Raw genomic sequence first — 17,902 nt, 5'->3', positions numbered from 1 at the left:
AGCCGAGGCAGAAGATGTGCTCGTAGGTATGCTCGAGGATGTGCTCCCGGGATTCGGTTCGGCAGCGATAGGTTTCCGTCTCCGACCACTGCGAGGCGGGTGCTCAGCTTCGGCGTTTCGTTTCTGTGGCATGTTGATATCAGTTCCGGATTGAGCTGACGATGGAGATGCATAACTGGGGTGTAGAGATGATAAGGTGGAAGAGGAAGAGTATAGAAATGCGGGAGGAGGAAGTTGAGACAAGTAGGTGGAGGCAAGGTAGCTAAGCGCAAGCAGGGAAGGCGAGCATGAAGGCACTTACAGGGAAAGCGTAACGTTCACTTGGTTGTTGCTCCGCCAGCTGTCGCAGGCAGGTCGGGGGTCACGTTCAGTTCCAAAGCTCGGTAGAGCTTGCCTTGAGCTCTTTCTCTCTGGTGTTGCTGGGGTATCTAGGCGCAAAGACGCTATGTAAGGAAACAAGAAAAGAAATCAACCAAGAAAACTTAGCCCATGACGCGACCAAAACAAAAAAGGCAATGATTTAAGCTTTTGAATTGGCCAGGTCTCTGAATGCCATGGCAATCAGGGTGTTTGGAGATGGGGGAAGGATCATGGAGATGCTGATGGCAGAATGCGGGCGGTATCGGGTGACGCGCAGGAAAGCGGAGTGCTGAGAGCTTCATTGGTTCATTAACGCGACTGCTCCAATGTGCCGCCGCTGCGATCCGCCGCGGCATTGTATACAGCCGAAGTGGGTCAATCGATAAGATACCTCGTACTTTTGGCCAGCCACAGCCAATCAAGTCGGGGATTCCTCAAACGTCCCTCCGCCATGCGGCCCGACCACTTGCCCGGGGCCCGTGCTCCGACCTCACGGGATGATCGTTTGGAGGGGTCCGGAGGTATTGGCTCCATTCTGCGGGGTCCCCCCAAGTGAAGCTCTCCCTGACATCAAATCTAATGGTGGGGTGAGCATACGCACTCCCAACTTTATTAGTACGCCATTGTCGTCGCGTCTTTCCTCTCCCTTAGAACCTTTGTTCATCGCCTTCTTTGATTGCTTTGAGCTGATTTGGCTCCATCACTTCAGTCGCAATGGTCCTACAGGTCCCTCTGTTCAAGCTTCAATGCGGAGTGAACTCCTATGAATGGGGAAAGAAGGGAGGGGACTCAGCAGCTGCGCGCTTTGCGGCGACAACGCCAGCTGAGGGCTTCAGCATTGAATCGGAGAAGCCTTACGCAGAGGTGAGCTCAACCTTGTTTCTGTATTAAGCCCCAGAATCACATTGCTAACTGGTATTTGCAGCTCTGGATGGGCACCCACCCCTCAAACCCCTCAAAAGACCTGCAGTCTGGTCGCACCCTTCTCGAACTCGTCCAAGACAACCAGCAACTTCTCTCCGCACCTATCTCCTCCAAGTACGACTCGAAGCTTCCTTTCCTCTTCAAGGTCCTCTCCATCAACAAGGCCCTCTCGATACAGGCCCACCCCAATAAGAAGCTTGCCGAACAGCTGCACGCTCGCGACCCCAAGAACTACCCCGATGACAACCACAAACCCGAGATGGCTATCGCCATCACCCCATTCGAGGGTCTCTGTGGATTCCGACCCCTTTCCGAGATCTCACACTTCCTCGCGACGGTTCCTCCCTTGAAGAGCCTGGTCGTCGAAGACAAGGCCGACGAATTCATCAATACAGTCAAGGGTGAGGAGGAGACCGAGAACCCCGAGACCAAGGACCGGAATAAGAAGGCCCTGCAGCATGCCTTTGCCGCCCTTCTGTCCGCCACACCCGAAGAGATTGAGAAGCAGACGGAGAAGCTTGTGGCCCTCGCCAAGTCAGAAGGCAGCAATTTTGCCGGCGGCGGCGTTGCCACGACAGACGGCGAGACCCTCTCGGAGCTGATCCTCCGTAACCACGCCGAATTCGGCGCAGACATTGGGCTCTTCGTCCTCTTCTTCCTAAACTACGTCAAGATGGAGCCCGGCGAGGCCATGTTCCTTGTCGCCGACGACATCCACGCGTACCTCTCGGGCGACATTATCGAATGCATGGCCGCCTCAGACAACGTCGTCCGCGCCGGCTTCACCCCCAAGTTCAAGGATGTGCCCACCCTCGTCGACATGCTCACCTACAACTACGCGCCTATTGACGAGCAAAAGATGTCTCCATCCGAGTACCCCTACGCCACCCTCAACCGCGCCGCCTACAGCTCTGGCTCTGCCGTCATCTTGTACGACCCGCCCATTCAGGAATTCAGCGTCGTCCGGTCGCTGCTCAATGGCGACGGGGCCAAGGTTACCTTTGAGCCCATTGAGGGTCCCAGCATCATCATCTGTACTTCTGGCAAGGGCACCATTTCCGTTGGCCCGACAGTGCAGAAGATTAGCGAGGGTAACGTCTTCTTTGTCGGATCGACGGCGGAGTTGGTGTTGCAGTCCGAGGGTGACGACGATGACGAGTTTGTCACGTTCAAGGCGTTTTGCGAGATTGAGGAGAAGCCGGAGGAAAAGTTGTAAAAGGGGATTTTTTGCAGAGGTGCCAGCGCACACACTATCCATGTTTCCCTCCGTGTTTGAGACGAGGGGGGAGCAAGTTGTTCATACCCAATATCCATACGAGAAGACCACGAAGAAAAGCATCATGAGAGAGGTTATTCGATTTTTGCTCGATTCCTGCCCATCGTGTAAGGCGTTAGTCCGATCCTGACAGGGGCCTTGTCTCTGACGCCAGTATGGATGAATGCTTCTTGACCTCAATGACTCTTCTCTATCTCTGATCAGACAGCCCATGCCTCAGGACCCTCGGTATATCGCACTGAGAACAATCACGCGCTGGACATGGGTGGCTCACGAGCAGGGCATACGAATAATTTTTTCAGCGTGATTAACCTGGCGATTTTTTGAGGGACCGCACCGTTTTTGGTGATTTGATTAATTATACTCACCCCGTACCTAAGCTGCACCTGTACTATGGCTTGCTGTGGCTGGGAACTAAAAAAGGGAAGTCAAGAGCAACAGAAAAAGAATTCAGCCAGCCCAATGCCCCGGCAACATGATGAAGACCAAACAATGCCCCCCTGATAAACCTCAATTTTTTTATGAAGTACCATGCCCCAAAGCTCCCTGACCCCATACCCCTTAGCCCCTCTTGTCCAGGTATCAATGTCCACTAATTCATACTGCCATTCTTTTTTGTATCGCCGTTTCCATGAGGTTCCTGTCACGAGACACCTTCCCCGGGGATCTTGTAAACGTCCATCCGTTCCGTCACCCGAATGCTTTCCCCCAACTCTCAGTTATTACACCGTTTCAGTCAAACCGTAGCAGATGAGCGAGAAAATACAGGACATCAAAGGAAGATATGCAGACTGGTACACGATTACCCAACGTAGACCACGCAAGTGCGATGAGGTACAAAGAGCATGAAAATTGAGGAAGTGACTAGGGGGGAAAGGTAATGAATGATGGATGTGTAAAAGTAGAGAGAGAGAGAGGATGATGACATGCGTGTAGGCGTGAATTGCAGGATCAATAACCAAAAACATAGACACAACCCAAAGAGACCACAGACTTTGCTCTCCTCTCGGAACTCGAATCCCTCGCCAGTGACCCCAGCTGGCCGGACACGAGGCGGGGTACTATTGAGGGAGAGACGAGCGAGAAGAAGTTAACTAATGCTCTCTGGGAACACGAAAGGGGGGGCTGAAGAAGGGAGGGGGCTCATAACTCCGGTCGAGAGGTATTGGTCCAATATTGGGGAAATCTGACTTGGAACCTGCGAGGCGGGAAATGGAGGGAGGAAACGGGACGGGACTGGACGGGTGTCAGGGGCGGGCGTCCCGGGTTCGGGCAGCCGCATCATGCCGCCGGGATCTCGAGGTGAGATCCTATTCGGCTTCCTGCCTCCCCCCTCTCGTTCTCGATGACAGCCACCACGCCACACCGAAAGACACGAACGGAGTGTGTTCTGAGATGTCATTGATGGACGCAAGGCCACATTGGGTAGTATTTTCCAACGGCTTCATTCTTGGGCCTCCCATTGCCTGCAGAGATGGAACCTTTCTCGGTTCTCTTGGCCTCCGGTAACGGTATGTACGTTGGCGGCGTAGACGTTGTCGTTGTCGTTGGGTACCGTCGATGATAAAGCCAAGCAAGGCTGGGCCACACGCATGCAGCGGACCACACCCTCTCCACCGGGGAAGAAAGGAACCCCCAAATCCGGTGCCTGGACTTCGTACAAAAGGGCAAGCCACGTCTCGCTTCCTGCTGGAGAAGAATAGAGGGTGGGCGATGTACCGCCCCTGCCTGAAAACGAAAGCTTCTCCCCTGCAATGGCGTCTTGTGTTTCGACGACGTACGAGAGGGGGAACAAGGCTGTGGCGTACTCTGCTTCGACAGCATACGGCCAGGAGGCGGTTTTGTTTCCTCAATGACAACCTGCACCTCCCATTCATCATTGGAGTATGCATACCGGTATGTTTCGTGTTGATGAAAAGGCGTGCAGGAACCCAGGAAGTCGAATGTCCGCCACGGCTTACGCTGCAGGTTCTCTCACATCCCAGAATAGCATCTAGGAATATGAATGCCGGATCTGGAGAACTCGGTGACGTACGTTTCTTCACCTTTCATACACTGGACTCGTATTCCGCTTTCACCGAGTTGGGATTCCCTCTCTCACCGGTTAGTGTCACGGGATGTGTCCTCATTTGGCGAGAATGAGCGCCGACAGCATCGCAGTTGTTCTTAGAATCGAAAAGTGCAATAAAAGGAGTGGGCGAATAAGACAAAAGCGATTGCGAAAAGAATGTTGCAGCAAGCAGTAATTGCCATGGCGGAAAAGGGGGCCCCCGATTCCTTTGCTGGCACCACCAAGGAGTGAGCATCAAGCGCCCCAGCCGGCCGGCCGGAGCGCAAGGTTTCATCCTAGGAAGCGGACAAGCCACCCGCAGACCTGCGACCCGAGTGGTGATGATGACTGCTGTGGTGGTGGCTATGACCGTGACCATGGTGATGATCGTGATGATGCTGGTGATGGTGCTGCTCGGCCGCGACCTCCTCGGAGAGCATGTACTGCCCGATGTGATGCCGTCCATGGTGACCCACGGAGGCGTACATGCCCGGCGACGGCGTGGTGACTGTATACTGCTGCCCGTTGGAGAGCGAGCCGCCTCCGCCCACAGGCGTGGTGGAAGACGAAGAGGAAGTGGAACTCGTGGTCTCGCCGCTTCCGCGACGACCGCTGCCGTCCCTGCCTACCCCTGACGGTGCAGTGGAAGAGTCTGTGTACTTGTAGCTTAAGTCGGAATCAGACGCGGACCGGAGACTCGATTCCGAAGCACTGAAGATGGGCTCATTACCGCCGCTCGTGGTCGTGGAGGGCGGGTATCCTGCCATCTCAGCGTTGGAAATACGCTGCTGCTGATGCGTCATAGACGGAACGGTGTGCGATGGCGGAGGGTACGCTGATACGGGCGACGTCTCGAAGCTTCCTGATCCGCTGGGGCCCGAAGTTGTGTAGCTTGTCGTCACGTCTGAGATTGGGGATGGCTGAGACGTCGGGCTACCTGAGGACTTTGTCGACGCCGATGCCGTAGAGGATGTAGCAGCAGCGGCGCCTTCTGTACGGTAGGCTAGGACGTTTGCATTGGCGACGGGTTGACGCGTAGCCCGGTCGGGTAGTCGACGGTCGCCACCGGCGGGGGGCAAAGAAGCGGCGACGCCGGTGAAGGAGAAATTCTGGCCCTCGCCCTGCTGCACCGCTGCTGCTGCTGCCGCTGCCACGTTTGTAGCGGGCCGGTGAGGAAGCTGGGTGACGGTGCCGGCGTTGCTGCCATAGGCGTATCCCGCCGCTGCTACGGCGTCCGCCGTGTTGACGTATAAGTCACCCGCGCTTGGTGCCGCTGCGGCGACCTTTGCGGTGGGGTTTACGCGGTAGTAGTAGCTCGTGTCCGAGGGCTGCTGGTAAGAGTACGGGTATCCCATGGAGGCCACCGCGGCGGGGCTGTAGTCCACGGCGTCCTCTGAGTAGCCCGGCGTGGCAGACCAACTCGGCATAGTCGCGGGCGAGGCGTAGTATTTTCCGCCGTAGTAGCTGGCTGATGTCGATGAGTAGCGGGGAAGGCCGTCGTGGATGTCGGAGGTGTAGTGGTGAGGCGGGGACGAGTTCAGGGGTGAGGCCATGGCGGTGTGGGCGTATGCTCTTGCGGCTTTGAGATCGTATGTGAATGTTTGATCTGTAGATACCCAGGGAGCTTCTGTTGAGGCGACCTTTGGAAATTCCGTGTTAGTCCAGGACTCCAAGGGGGCAGGCAGCATCGAGACCCCCATAGGCATTGTTCGACTTACTCGTAAGAACATGCAGGATTCGGCGCCGGCGGCCTTGCAGTTCTGGCATGGAAGTCCGTTGCCCGTATCTCCGCTGCAGCGAATCTTGCGCTTCCGGCAACGGCCACACTGTCAATCTTGTCAGATCTTTCTTTTTTCTCCTTTCCCCATCTTTGTTACATCAAACAACGGGTATGCAAGTTCCCCTAGTTTGTACGGCTTCCAGCGTTCAAGTTGAACCTTTCGAGGACTGGCTCGTTTTTGATATAGAAACATACGTGAAAGAGAAGAGACAAACAAGAGATGTAAAGCATATCCAAGCTAATGAGAAAGGAGTGGAATGACAAAGGAAAAGGAAAGGAACTTACAGCAACGGCAATACGCTTGCGGGGGGGTGTATCCGTGTCAGTCTCTCGCTCCGTCATATTAGATGTCCGCGCTTCAGAAGAATGCGAGTGATGTCGTTGCTGCCGTTCCGGGTAGACGTATGTCGGGTCGACGCGGCTATATCGTCTTCCGTCTGCGTAGTATGCTGGGCTGACCATCGTTGTTGTATTCGCACCAAATATTACTCCGTTCTCGGATGATCTTGCTCTAAAACAAGGCTTAAAGACGTAGCGAGAAGGTAAGGTAGTGTAATAGACGATGACGATGACGATTGGGGTGGTGGGCTTCGATCGTGTAGCAATGTCTGGTAGCGTGGGCAAGATTTGGCGCGCTTGTCACAGGAAGCGAGGGGCTGGACTGGGCTTTTCTTGTTTGTTTCTTGTTTCGGTGTGTGTGGTCAGTCTTTTCTTTGGAGAGATGTGGGATTGGAGGGATGCTGTGCTTCGCATTCGTCGATGAGGGGGACAATAAGCCTCTTTTTTCTCGATGCTGCTGATGCTGATGCTGATGCTGTCGTGACCAGGCGTCAAAGTCCTTGTCTCGTTTCATAAAAGGATGGGGGACGTCGTGCTTTGCTTTTCCCCTTCTTCAGCAAGTCTGATTTCATTCGAGACTAACTGGGATGGGACCTGGTTGATATGTGTAGGAGGCAGAGGTAGAGGCAGAAACAGAGAAAGAGAAAGAGGAGAAAGGAGGAAATAAGGGGTGAGTTGCTGGATGAGGGTAGATCTTGTTCTTGTTTTCTCCTCACGCCTCTTTGTGAGACGTTACTTTCTTGAAGAAAGAGGAAAGTGTTGAGACAAGTCCGCTGATGGAATGCCTCCCCCAGGTGTAGAGATCTGGCAGGGCGAAAAAAGGTTCGAGACTTATTCAGTGTTCCACATGGAAGTCCGGAAAAAACAAAATAAGTCAATGAGAAGAGGCAATGACATGAGCCAGGCCAGCTTATGAGGGAAGATGGGGAGAAAAGATTGATAAAAACCCCCCGGATTAAAAAAGAAAAGATAAATAAAACAACACGACGAGAAAACAGGCGTGAAGCAGCTGCAGCCAGCGAGTGTTATACGCATCCTGGTCTTGGAGAACGCATCTTTTGATTCGGCAACGCAGGAGAGATAGCTTGGTTGTTCCTGTGTTTGCACCATGCCTTCAAACGTATCCACACCCTCCGACTGTCTGTCCGGAATACATCCATCAGAGGCATTTTCCACATCTTGAATATTCTCTTTACACAGAGTTGATTTCCCATGGATATGAAAATCAGGTCATTTGTTCCATACACGCCCCCCTCTCACCACTCTCTCCTTTTACATTGGCGCGTATACCTTTCCCCCCTCTTCTCGTTCCCCCCATGGAAGCTTGCGGACCACACAGACACGACATCTGTCATCGGACGGGCGAAGGAAGACAAGGCTGCTACAGCATGTTTTTTTTTTGGGGTCCCTTGAACTAGACCGAAGCAACAGAGAAGCAGATGTAGTGTTGATTTACCTACATAAACAGATGAGAGTGAAAAAAAGAGACTCATGTGGTGCTGCAGTAGCACCGACGGCGCGGGAAGCCACAGAAAGACGTACATTAGAACGGGGGAGAAGGAGACCTCACTTCGGCTCTGGTAGTCAGTGACAAACAAGCATGGCCTACTGGGGTGGGTGGGGGGATGGATACACCCAGCGAGGTAGAGAGAAAGAGAGAGCGTCTACATACAATCAACACCCCTCCACTCCTGTCTCCAGTTCTTCTTCCATAACGCAGATTCGGGGGGGAGGTACTTTGGCGCTGGAGGGACGGAACGTGGAGAGCAAACGGAAGAGGGGCGGCGACGGCGGAGAGGTAGGAGGACGAGGGGCGGACAGGTTAATTGAGCAGGGGGGGCCCCCAGTCCTGCGTTGGAAGATCTTGTAGGGCCAGCCGGGAGGGAAAGTCGATCTCATCTTGGGTGTATCTTGGAACTCTTAATGAGGAGAAAAAAGGGTCTGGGGTTCTCGGGGGCTAGGCCAAGCTAGACCCGAAGGACCTCGTTCCATTTGCAGCACAGCTCATTGGCAACTTCAGAGAAGAGGAAATGACAGTGTGAGAAGAACGGTCTTAGACCTTTTGAGACTGCATCATCTTCTTCTCAGCCGTAAAGATGACTTGGAAACCCCTGCACATCCAATCAGACTGACGTTTGATATTCGTCTTGCCTTGGGGAAGCGAGACTGCTGTTCCTATGTTATCGCCACCATCGCGTAAGGAGAGTTCCCATCCTGGGCCTATTGCTGGGGATCGAGACAACAATTTTAGAGGTGATGGGAGGAGGCAGGTGTCCCAACCCCGTGAGAACACTCAATTCCTCAACGTACCCCCCACGCGCGCAATTTCCATTGCTGAAGAAAACTGCCGAGTTGTCGTATGGTAACCGAGACTTGTATAAACGCTCGGTGCAAGCGCGTCCAACGGAGAAGACAACATGTATTGGACGGATGATCCTCCCACGATGACGAGGTACATGTATCATGGGAACAACAGCCAGGCTGTTCGTTTCCCCACAACAACCACTCTATCTTCCAAAGATTCTAGACTTCACCAGTCGTCAACAGAAACAAAAGTGAGATACGGGAAAGGAGGAAGCACAGAAGCATAGAAGTAGCATCTGCTTTGGGCAAAAAGACTTCTGAAATGGGAATGGTATCTTTTCCAAAATGACACCGAAGAAACCGACACGACAAACACTTTTTTTTGGCTCGACCTTTCGTCGGGCAAAACGGCCATCTCGGTCCCACTTAGAGGGTTCAAATCATGGACGCTTGATCGTGTGACCCTACCACGATAACTAATGGATGGAAAAGAGCAGAGCCATCATCAGCGAGAGATTGGGTCGTATCAGGGCAAGTCACACTTTTCCCCCGGTTCATGTACAAAAGTGATAGGAAGAGAGCGAGAGACACAAAATGCACAAAGCTGAAGGTTACGTGACGCAAGCCATCGACAGTGAATACGCTTGTGGTGGGTGTCGCTGGCCCCTGTGTCACACTGCGGAAGCGGCCTTTGCTGCAACACACACACACACACACACACACACACACACACACACACACACACACACACACACACAGTTCAGGATGATAGAACCGAGAAAGCCAAATACGGAAAAGACAGAGAACCGGCCGAATAGCTCTCCAGCCAGAAACCAACAGCGACGTCAACCCCCAGGACGAGCCATCCAAGCAGTACTGGGCCTACTAGCTACCACTTGGCGCCCGGTCAAAGTGTGACACCGCCAACTCGCTGAAGAAGAAGAAGAAAAAATATTCAAGGGGAGGGGGCCAAGAAAGACTCAAAGGCCGAACCGAAAGCAAGACGAAGAGAAAAAAAAAGCAAGAAAAGCAGGAAAATCAACGGTGTTGCTGCTGCATGCTTCATGCTGCATGGTACGTGCATCGGTTTCGTTCGCCAAACATCTCCCTGGCCGGTCGAGATAGAGAATCCTGTAAGAAATGAGCATCTTGGAGAAATGGACTCATGGGGGGCCAATGCTGCAAAGCCCGTCATCTGCATACATCATTTACAAGCAACAAACTTGAGCCATCATTTGCCAGCCCGGTGCCGGGAGGTTCCGCGAAGAATTTCCATCAGGCAAACCGACACCTCAGCCGGCGAAGAGATACGGCCGGAGGAGGATTCACAAGAGATGCCCCCTCCAAAATAGCTGGCGGCGGTCACGGTGTTTGCCTTGCTTCCACTGCAAAGTACTCTTACATGGGCAAACGAGATGCATGAATATGGCCGCCAAAGACGGCCGCCCAAGGTTGCCTCGACAGGCCCAGGAGGGGCGAAGGGGGCGCACACCTGGCTCCGAATTGGGATGGGGGAGCTGCCAAACAAGACCATCTGTTGCTGTTGCGCCGTTGTACGGAGTAGCTCTGGAAATTTCTTGAACCAGCCTCGGTGTGCGGCAGCAGCAGTCTCCTCTTCCCCAAGCCTCGCACTCTTCCTTGTGGCAGATGAGGTGCCTTCCTGCACGTTTCTCGGCCCCTCGCCCTCGCTTGTGCTGCAACCTGATCGTCCGCGACTTGGCGGCCGGGATTTGGCTGCCCCCCTCTCGCCCTCCCCCTCCACAACGTTGCAGTTCCGGCCGCGGCCGCGCCTCTGCTTTTGGATAAAGATAGCGGGAAGAGCTTCGATACACGGCACGCGAAGGGGGGGGGGGGTTGGAGGAAAACAAGGAAGGGACAGAAATAGCAAACGGGCCGCTGAGGCACAGAGCGATGGTGGGATGTGCGCGTGTATGCGTAGTAATGTGTCGGTGTGTGTGGTTCTCTTTCCCTTCCGCACCTGCTTTGCCGTTGTTGCTTCGCCCGTGGGCGGCCAGCTGGTGATGCATGCCCGTTGACGTGAATCCTGTACGAATAGCTAGGCATGTGTGCCATGCCTTTGCCTTCTCTTGACGTGATGCACTCTCCTCCGCCTGCTTGCCGCGAAAGGCCCCCGCATCAGAGGACGGTCGGTCCCTCACCGTTGACGGTATTGGTGATGAGGGTTTGAGGAAGGAAGAAGGCTGCAATACTACGTCGTCCGATATCCCCGTGCATTTGAATCAGGGGTAGATGTCCAGCTGCAGGAGTTTAAGTAACTAAAACTCGCCCAGCGTGGCGTCGTCGTTCCCAATGGCGCTTTAGCAACTAGGAGAAAAGGATTCTGTCATGGATGCTAAGCCCATGCTTGAAGCCGACGGATCCTATTCTCCATCGTGATCCTAACGTCCGTAATGATGCGTTTCTCGGGGATGATTTTCGATCCGTGTAAGAAGCTTCTTTTTCTTCTTGCCGTTGATTTTTGACATGCTGGTGGGACTGGAATCGTGAAGCACATATTTGTCGCCGCTGCAAAGTCTTGTCCTGCCATCATCTCACGGCGTGCAAGGTCAACGAGGTGCAAAGTCTCAAGATCCAGGCAGTACTTGTGTTTCCGCATGAGCTTATTGCCAGAGGAACCCTCACAGTGTTTGAGACATGTCCTCGCCTCGTTGATGATGGTCTGGAAGCGCGCAGGCCTCTCGGATCACTCTCGTCTTGCTCTCATGGAAAAGCCTACGCCGCAATTCCAAGACAAGAGAAACGAGCTGCCCTCGCTGAAACTCTAGGAGAGCAGTTCGTATCGAGAGTCGACTGAGATGTTGTTGGCAGCGTAGCACAGCGTCAAGACTGATATCATATGCAGCAACAAAAGCCTCGCCCAACAAGGTGAGGCCGTCATGCCGGCGATCAGGCTGTCGTGATGCAGATCCTCTCTTCACCTTTCACCTGTTACCGGGCATTTCTTGTGCGTGCCTGCTTCTGGGACGGGAGGCAGCAAGCAGAACGCACATGGCTCGACGGCTTCGCTGACAACGGAAATTTTTTGCAGCCATCTTCGGGGCGCTGCATCTGTACTTTTGGGGGAGCTGCCAGTCATAGCCAGAACCAGTTTTTCTTTTTCCCTCTCCCATCCATATGCGGGCAGCCGTTTGCAACAGGGACACAGGACGTAAGCGATTGGACCGGCTTCTAGGGACACAATATCATCTGACAGCCCATACTAGGGGGCCGGCCACGTCCGGAGCAGATTGATTGAGGTCGTCAGCGATGGAGAGCAGCCACCAGGGCCAGGCACTGAAGGAGGCGAAGGAGGCGCAGGAGAACGAGACGAGACGAGACGAGCCGAGCCGGGCTGCCTCCACAATTAACACATTGGCGATGGAGAATATCAGATCCGTTGGTTTGGGCCCTTTCCAGTTTGTCCAAATGCCCTTTCCTCGACGTACTGTGCTAACAAAGTTGACTTTCCGTGGTTTGGCTGCAACGAGATTCTGCATTGGGAAGACAATCGGCCTCCTCCGCCTCGACCTCAGCATCATCGACCGGCCCATTGAGCCCCACGGAGTAGCACAACTGACGAGCTTTGATATTCATGTCTCGCTCGCACTGAGGCGAAGAGAGACGCGGTCGCACAGGATTGGGGAGTTGATGCCTAGCGGGCCAGAACGGACAGAAATAAATGCAGCAGCTCTGCAGCGAGACTCGACGTGCTGTCACTCTCGTGATCCTGTGCGACATTAGCAACTGATGATACAGGACGCCTTGGAAGGGGGGACTTGCGAGGCCCTACACCAGGAGACCGCATCTACTAGACGCCGCGATGAGGTTGCAGGCGGCAGCGGCAACGAGAACGACAACGAAATGCGAACGATAAAGGAAATCGGTCAGGTTCGGAAGCAACTTTACGAATTACCGCGAACTTAAGTTCATCAGCTCTCGTCCCGAAGGCAACCTCGTTCTAGGATTCTAGATGGTCTTCTTCGTAGAGCTGAACTCTGAGGGATGCGAGGATGTGATCGGAGATTGTCCTGACAGGTCGAAGACGTTGTCGCACAATGCCGGCCTCGCACGAGGCGGCTGCGGACTTCATTTGAGATGGCGGTCCATGGCTCATGGTGCGTCTCTCAATGCCGCTCCGTTGCAGCTTCTCCCATAGCACAGGAACCACCTTGAAGATATGACAACTGACAGATGACAGCTTCACCAAACGCAGCAGGCTGATGCAAGCTCCCCTCGGCAACACCAAGGATGTGTGTCGGTCCCCACTTCCGCGGTGCTTCCGGCCGCTTACTTACATGGCCCCTTGCGAGTGTGGAAAAGGAACAGGGCTCGATAGCCATGTTTGCAACGGCGAGAAACGATGAGACCAATCCTACTTGGGGCAAGCCGTTCGCCATGTGCGACATCAAGTTGTAAAGTCAAACCCCACGGCCTTTGCTAGGGCAATCTCTCTCCCTTCCCTCGTTCCCCACATCCGGACTTCCCTGGTCGACGACGAGATGCGAAGGGGTGGCTTACAGGCAGGTTGCCGCGGTGCATCTCGACAGGTCAACGAGATATTGTTGTTGTTCATGAAACACGAGCCTTACGCGGGCGGCAGTGGCGATAGTGGTGTCAATTGTTTTTGTATTTCTTGGGGTCTACATCTGTGGCTGACCGGACTGCTGCAAGGTGCGGTCTGGTCAACGGCGGCTGGGTATAGTTTTGAAAGAGCATTGTCGGAGACGAGAAGAAAATGAGATGCGCGTCTTGCAGTTGCTGCTGCTGCTGCTGCTGCTGCTGCTGCTGTTACTATCTTCGTCTGTCCGAGTCTCGATCCCTACCTCGATTCCGATTGTCCCAGTCTCTGCGGTCTCTGCGACCCGAATCCCTATCGTCACGTCGCCGTTCGTATTGATCGTGCCGTCGGCCGGAACCGCGATCATCGGATCGGTATCGATCTCCATCTCCTCTTCTGTCCCTATCCATGGCCCTTGAGCGTCCGGGGCTTCGACTGCGTCTCCGCGCCTGTTCCGATCTGGGTCGATCTCTTTCCCGTTGATCTCTGTCTTGCTCAGGCTGCTGCTGCTTATCTGACTCGGGACGACGGTCTTTGGCGCGCTGGTGGCGACCCTTCATCTCCTCGTCTCCGTACACCAGATCGTAATCATCTCCATTTCGCTCGTATTCGTCTCGGTATTGCCGCCTCTTTTCGAGCTCGTCAACACCTCCGAATCCACCCCTGGACGCGTGTTTTCTGCGCTTCTGGTTTGTATCGTCTCTCCAGACCTGTTGCAGCTTGCTCACACTCTGCGAGAAGTCCACGTGGATACGCCGATCGTCAATCAGGACATCCTGCATCTTGGCATAGGCAGCCTCGCAGGACGCCTTGTCAGCATATTCGATAAAGGCATACTGGAGACTGTCGCCTGTCTTGGCATCGCGAATGACCTCGCAACTCAGAATCTTGCCGAATCGGCCGAAGATGAGCTCCAGATCGGCGTCCGTCGTGACGGGGTTGAGCTTGCAGACGAATAGGACGTTTTCAGGGGGAGCGACCTCGGCAAACGGCAGGTCACCCATCATTTCCAGAGTGAGAGCCTGGGCCCGTGCCTCGCGGTCCCTCCGCCGCTTCTCGATCGCCTCCTCATCTAGATCATCGTCTTCGTGTAGCGCAGCCTCGTCCGCGATCCGAACAGTATCGAGTTGTGACTTGGTCGGAGGAGGCGAGGCGCTGGGCTCTCGCAGCTCGGGGGGATCGGGGTACGGGTCATCGAGAACGATGGTGTGCTTGATTCGAATGTCGATAAGGGGGTGCCCCTTGTCGTCTACGATGGCCTCGTTGATCTTCTCCAACACGTCGAAGCCCTCCACGACCTTGCCAAAGACAGCGGCCTTGCCATCCAAGTAGTCCGTCTCATCGCCCAAGGTGATGATGAACTGAGAAGCCGCCACGCGCGTATCCGGGTCGGAATCCAGGGGCGCCGTCGCCATGCTGACGGTGCCTCGCTCGAGATGCTTCAGTTTCGGGTGGAAGAAGGCCGGGAACATCTTCTTGGAGCTGTCGCCCGACAGCAGGCCCCACATAGAGGTGCCTCCATCGGATTGTTTCGATAAGGGTCCGAGAGGATCGCCGGTCTGGAAGGAAAAGTTCTTCTGAACAGAGTGGACTGGTGAAAAGTTGTAATATTTGACTTTGCAAAGCTTCAGGAAGCTAGAGGTCTTTGGTTAGCTGAGCAAGAGCGTTGTAGCGCTGGCGGTGAATCGCGACTTACTTTTCGCAAAGCTTTGGCGCGTAATCGACCAGCAGGTCAATCACGATATCGCCAGAGCTGGTTTCCAGAAGCACTGACATGGTGGCAGTAGGAGCCTCCTCTCGATCGCGTCGCCGTCGTTGTCGTCGTCGTCTGTCTAGCCGTAGGCAGGTTTGGTCTGAACGGAGCTTTCCAAAGTGGATTTTGCCCTGGGCGCAGCGGATTGACCAAACACAGAAAGATCAGTGAATTCGAATCGTCTCTCTTCGCCAAGAACAACAAGAGGTATCCCAAATGCGAAGCTTTCCGCTAGGCTCAGGCGGACGGGCGTTCGGTTGTGGGGGTTGCAGCTTCGTGCGTGAGGTGCGTGTTGGCTTTTTTCCAGCTTGAAAAAAGATGTTTGCAGTCAAAGTGATGTAGGTGCGGTGCGGGCCAGTCCGCGAGGCAACGCCAACGGCAGCAGCTCTCTCGTCACATAGTGCGTGCGTCCAAACTATACTTCATTTGCACGGTAAAGAAGATCGGCGAATTAGAGGATGGCAGGGACAATGTCACAATGTTTAGAATCTTGTGCGGATTGCGTGCCCCGGTTTTCAGCAGTTTGAGAGCTTTTGGACCTTGGCCGATTGGGCGTACGAATAGGCTTTGTGGGAAAGTCTGATGTTTTTGGATTCGTCCATTCTCTTATTTCGGCACCGCAGCAGAGCAATGGTGATCATTTCCACATCATGGAGCTCCCAAAGGTAGGTGAGTTATACTAGACATGCACCTCCAACACCGCATGCATCATGGTGATCTCCCGGGTCCCGTCATGCTCAGACCACTTTAACACCACCTCAGCACCACTAAGCTATGCATTCATCACGAGTCTAACCAGGCCGATTCAGACATGATATCAAATGTCAAGGATGGAGTGAAAGGTATGGTAAAAATTGGTAATTGGTGTCGTTTCAGTCTAACAAACTCTATGGACCAGATGGCTGTTTGTGTGTGATATTCCTGCAACCACCGATGAAAGAAAAAGGAAACCAGAAGTGAAAAAAGGCAGAGTGGCGGTGGTGTATTCCAACAAGCCTTCGCCAGTAAAACACCAAATATCCGACAGGCGAGATGAGAAGAGCATCTTCGCCTGTATGCAAACCCAGCTTTTCCCTCTCTGTGATGGGCAAAACGACCCATGTCGTGCCATAATCCATGTCATGCCTGTCCTCGGCAAAATGTTGAAATTCCCACACAAATCCCCTCTCAACGCCATTCGACGAGATGGTTAATCTCCTTGTCAAATCCAACGCCTCATGAAAAAGAAGAATCCGGTGCATAATTAGGTAGGTTGAAAAAGAGGTAGGACCAAAAAGGCTCAAAATATGCTGCGCTTTTTGTGTCGATCCGCAAAAAGATGAGAGCGTGAGACGCATCTGATTAGAAAGCTCATGGCGCGCTCTTGCGTCGTCTCTCAGAACGAAGTTCCTTTTCCGTGTCCATAAGACGGCACTGCACCCACATGCGAAACGAGCTGTCGCTCCGCACCTGCTCGCAGTTGAGGAGCTCCATCAGAGCCCGCTTCATGCCCTCGTTGACGTCAAAGAGGCGCTGCTCTTCCTCGGCGACCGCCCAGATGGTGGTCTCGTCCGCGATGGGCGCGAGTGAGCTGCTGCGGCGGGTCTTGGGGCTCGATAGCGACGAGCGACGGCTTCGGCTGTGGTGCCTCTTACCGCCGCCGCCGTTGGGGTACTGGCCAAAAGGCGAGCAGGTGCTGCGCGTCGGGGACACGGACGGTGATGAGGAGAGCGAGGTGTTGGAGGTCGTCATGGGGCGGATCGTGTCCAGGTGCTGGCGGAGCTCCTCATGTTGAGATTGAAGAACTAGATATTGCTGGAGGGCAAAGTTGGAGGTTTGCTCCTGCGAGGATAGAGTGGTTGCGGCGGCCATTTTTGATGTTGGTGGATATGGTAATGATAGTGTGCAAGTAATGTGTCTTTGGGCTATTGACGAGCCCATCGGAAATATGTGTGTTTGAGGGTGTGGATAAGACGAGTATATGGGCTTTTTAAAGAACCCAGGCGAAGACAATGTTCGGAAGTGATATCGAAAGGTGCTTGTTTGAGTGTGAGTGTGTGCGTGCCTTGATGAGTGATGCTCTCGTAGTGACGGAGGTGGATAAGTCGATCCGATGTCGTCAATGTGATGTGGTCGAGTGAACACCGCAACGGTTCTCAATAAGACTTATATAGAGTGCTGGCACTGTTGGTTTGTTTATGATTCTTCTTTTCGCCTTCGATAAGGAACGAAAAAAGGCGTCGGTTCAGGTTGGCGTTATGGCTGGGAGACGGGAAGAGTAGTTGACTCGTGGTTTGGGGCCAAATCGTTCGAGTGTGAGTGAGCAGGTGTCGAGTACTAATACCAAATGAGGTACTTTGAGCCTTCTGCGACTCCTGGAGCTACTGCCCTGTCGATGGTGTCGATCAATGGTGGATCCGGCGTCCTTTGTCTCCTTTCAATCGAACCCCCGTTGGCGTGCGAGAAGAGGAGAAGGCGGGCGGGCGTGCGTTGGAGCTTGCGGGGGTCGCTGGTAAACGGTCTCGAAAAGCCCCTCTCAGCTGTCGGTAATAAATGTGAAAAAGAGGAGTAGATGCAGC

General features: G+C 53.9%; 7 protein-coding genes across 7 annotated transcripts; 2 read left to right on the top strand and 5 right to left on the bottom strand.

Annotated features, from left to right (window-relative positions):
* Positions 1–1,074: 1,074 nt before the first annotated feature.
* CLUP02_11231 (phosphomannose isomerase type I) lies at positions 1,075–2,887 on the top strand (the record flags this gene model as incomplete). Its single annotated transcript, XM_049290199.1, has 4 exons — positions 1,075–1,224; positions 1,286–2,496; positions 2,567–2,667; positions 2,769–2,887. The coding sequence occupies 4 exons, from the start codon at positions 1,075–1,077 to the stop codon at positions 2,885–2,887; spliced, it is 1,581 nt and encodes a 526-aa protein (XP_049147344.1).
* Positions 2,888–4,004: 1,117 nt separating this feature from the next.
* Positions 4,005–6,852, bottom strand: CLUP02_11230 (uncharacterized protein; the record flags this gene model as incomplete). Its single annotated transcript, XM_049290198.1, has 5 exons — positions 4,005–4,369; positions 4,662–4,684; positions 5,097–6,250; positions 6,329–6,436; positions 6,676–6,852. The coding sequence occupies 5 exons, from the start codon at positions 6,850–6,852 to the stop codon at positions 4,005–4,007; spliced, it is 1,827 nt and encodes a 608-aa protein (XP_049147343.1).
* A 3,243-nt stretch (positions 6,853–10,095) lies between these two features.
* CLUP02_11229 (uncharacterized protein) lies at positions 10,096–12,130 on the bottom strand (the record flags this gene model as incomplete). Its single annotated transcript, XM_049290197.1, has 7 exons — positions 10,096–10,164; positions 10,237–10,255; positions 10,323–10,929; positions 11,012–11,234; positions 11,438–11,671; positions 11,742–11,945; positions 11,987–12,130. 7 exons carry the CDS (start codon positions 12,128–12,130, stop codon positions 10,096–10,098), a joined length of 1,500 nt encoding a protein of 499 aa, XP_049147342.1.
* A 170-nt stretch (positions 12,131–12,300) lies between these two features.
* Positions 12,301–13,449, top strand: CLUP02_11228 (uncharacterized protein; the record flags this gene model as incomplete). Its single annotated transcript, XM_049290196.1, has 5 exons — positions 12,301–12,597; positions 12,790–12,921; positions 13,004–13,148; positions 13,225–13,283; positions 13,354–13,449. 5 exons carry the CDS (start codon positions 12,301–12,303, stop codon positions 13,447–13,449), a joined length of 729 nt encoding a protein of 242 aa, XP_049147341.1.
* A 266-nt stretch (positions 13,450–13,715) lies between these two features.
* Positions 13,716–15,367, bottom strand: CLUP02_11227 (RNA recognition domain-containing protein; the record flags this gene model as incomplete). Its single annotated transcript, XM_049290195.1, has 3 exons — positions 13,716–14,050; positions 14,118–15,226; positions 15,288–15,367. The coding sequence occupies 3 exons, from the start codon at positions 15,365–15,367 to the stop codon at positions 13,716–13,718; spliced, it is 1,524 nt and encodes a 507-aa protein (XP_049147340.1).
* Positions 15,368–15,423: 56 nt separating this feature from the next.
* Positions 15,424–15,985, bottom strand: CLUP02_11226 (uncharacterized protein; the record flags this gene model as incomplete). Its single annotated transcript, XM_049290194.1, has 3 exons — positions 15,424–15,530; positions 15,592–15,733; positions 15,884–15,985. 3 exons carry the CDS (start codon positions 15,983–15,985, stop codon positions 15,424–15,426), a joined length of 351 nt encoding a protein of 116 aa, XP_049147339.1.
* A 709-nt stretch (positions 15,986–16,694) lies between these two features.
* CLUP02_11225 (uncharacterized protein) lies at positions 16,695–17,195 on the bottom strand (the record flags this gene model as incomplete). The annotated part of the gene is made up of 1 exon (XM_049290193.1): positions 16,695–17,195. One exon carries the CDS (start codon positions 17,193–17,195, stop codon positions 16,695–16,697), a length of 501 nt encoding a protein of 166 aa, XP_049147338.1.
* Positions 17,196–17,902: the final 707 nt, after the last annotated feature.

Source organism: Colletotrichum lupini, chromosome 5, assembly GCF_023278565.1.
Source record: "Colletotrichum lupini chromosome 5, complete sequence".
In the NCBI taxonomy this organism is placed as follows: domain Eukaryota; kingdom Fungi; phylum Ascomycota; class Sordariomycetes; order Glomerellales; family Glomerellaceae; genus Colletotrichum; species Colletotrichum lupini.
Note: the sequence above shows the minus strand (reverse complement) of the source record. Positions and strands in the feature narration are given on the sequence as shown.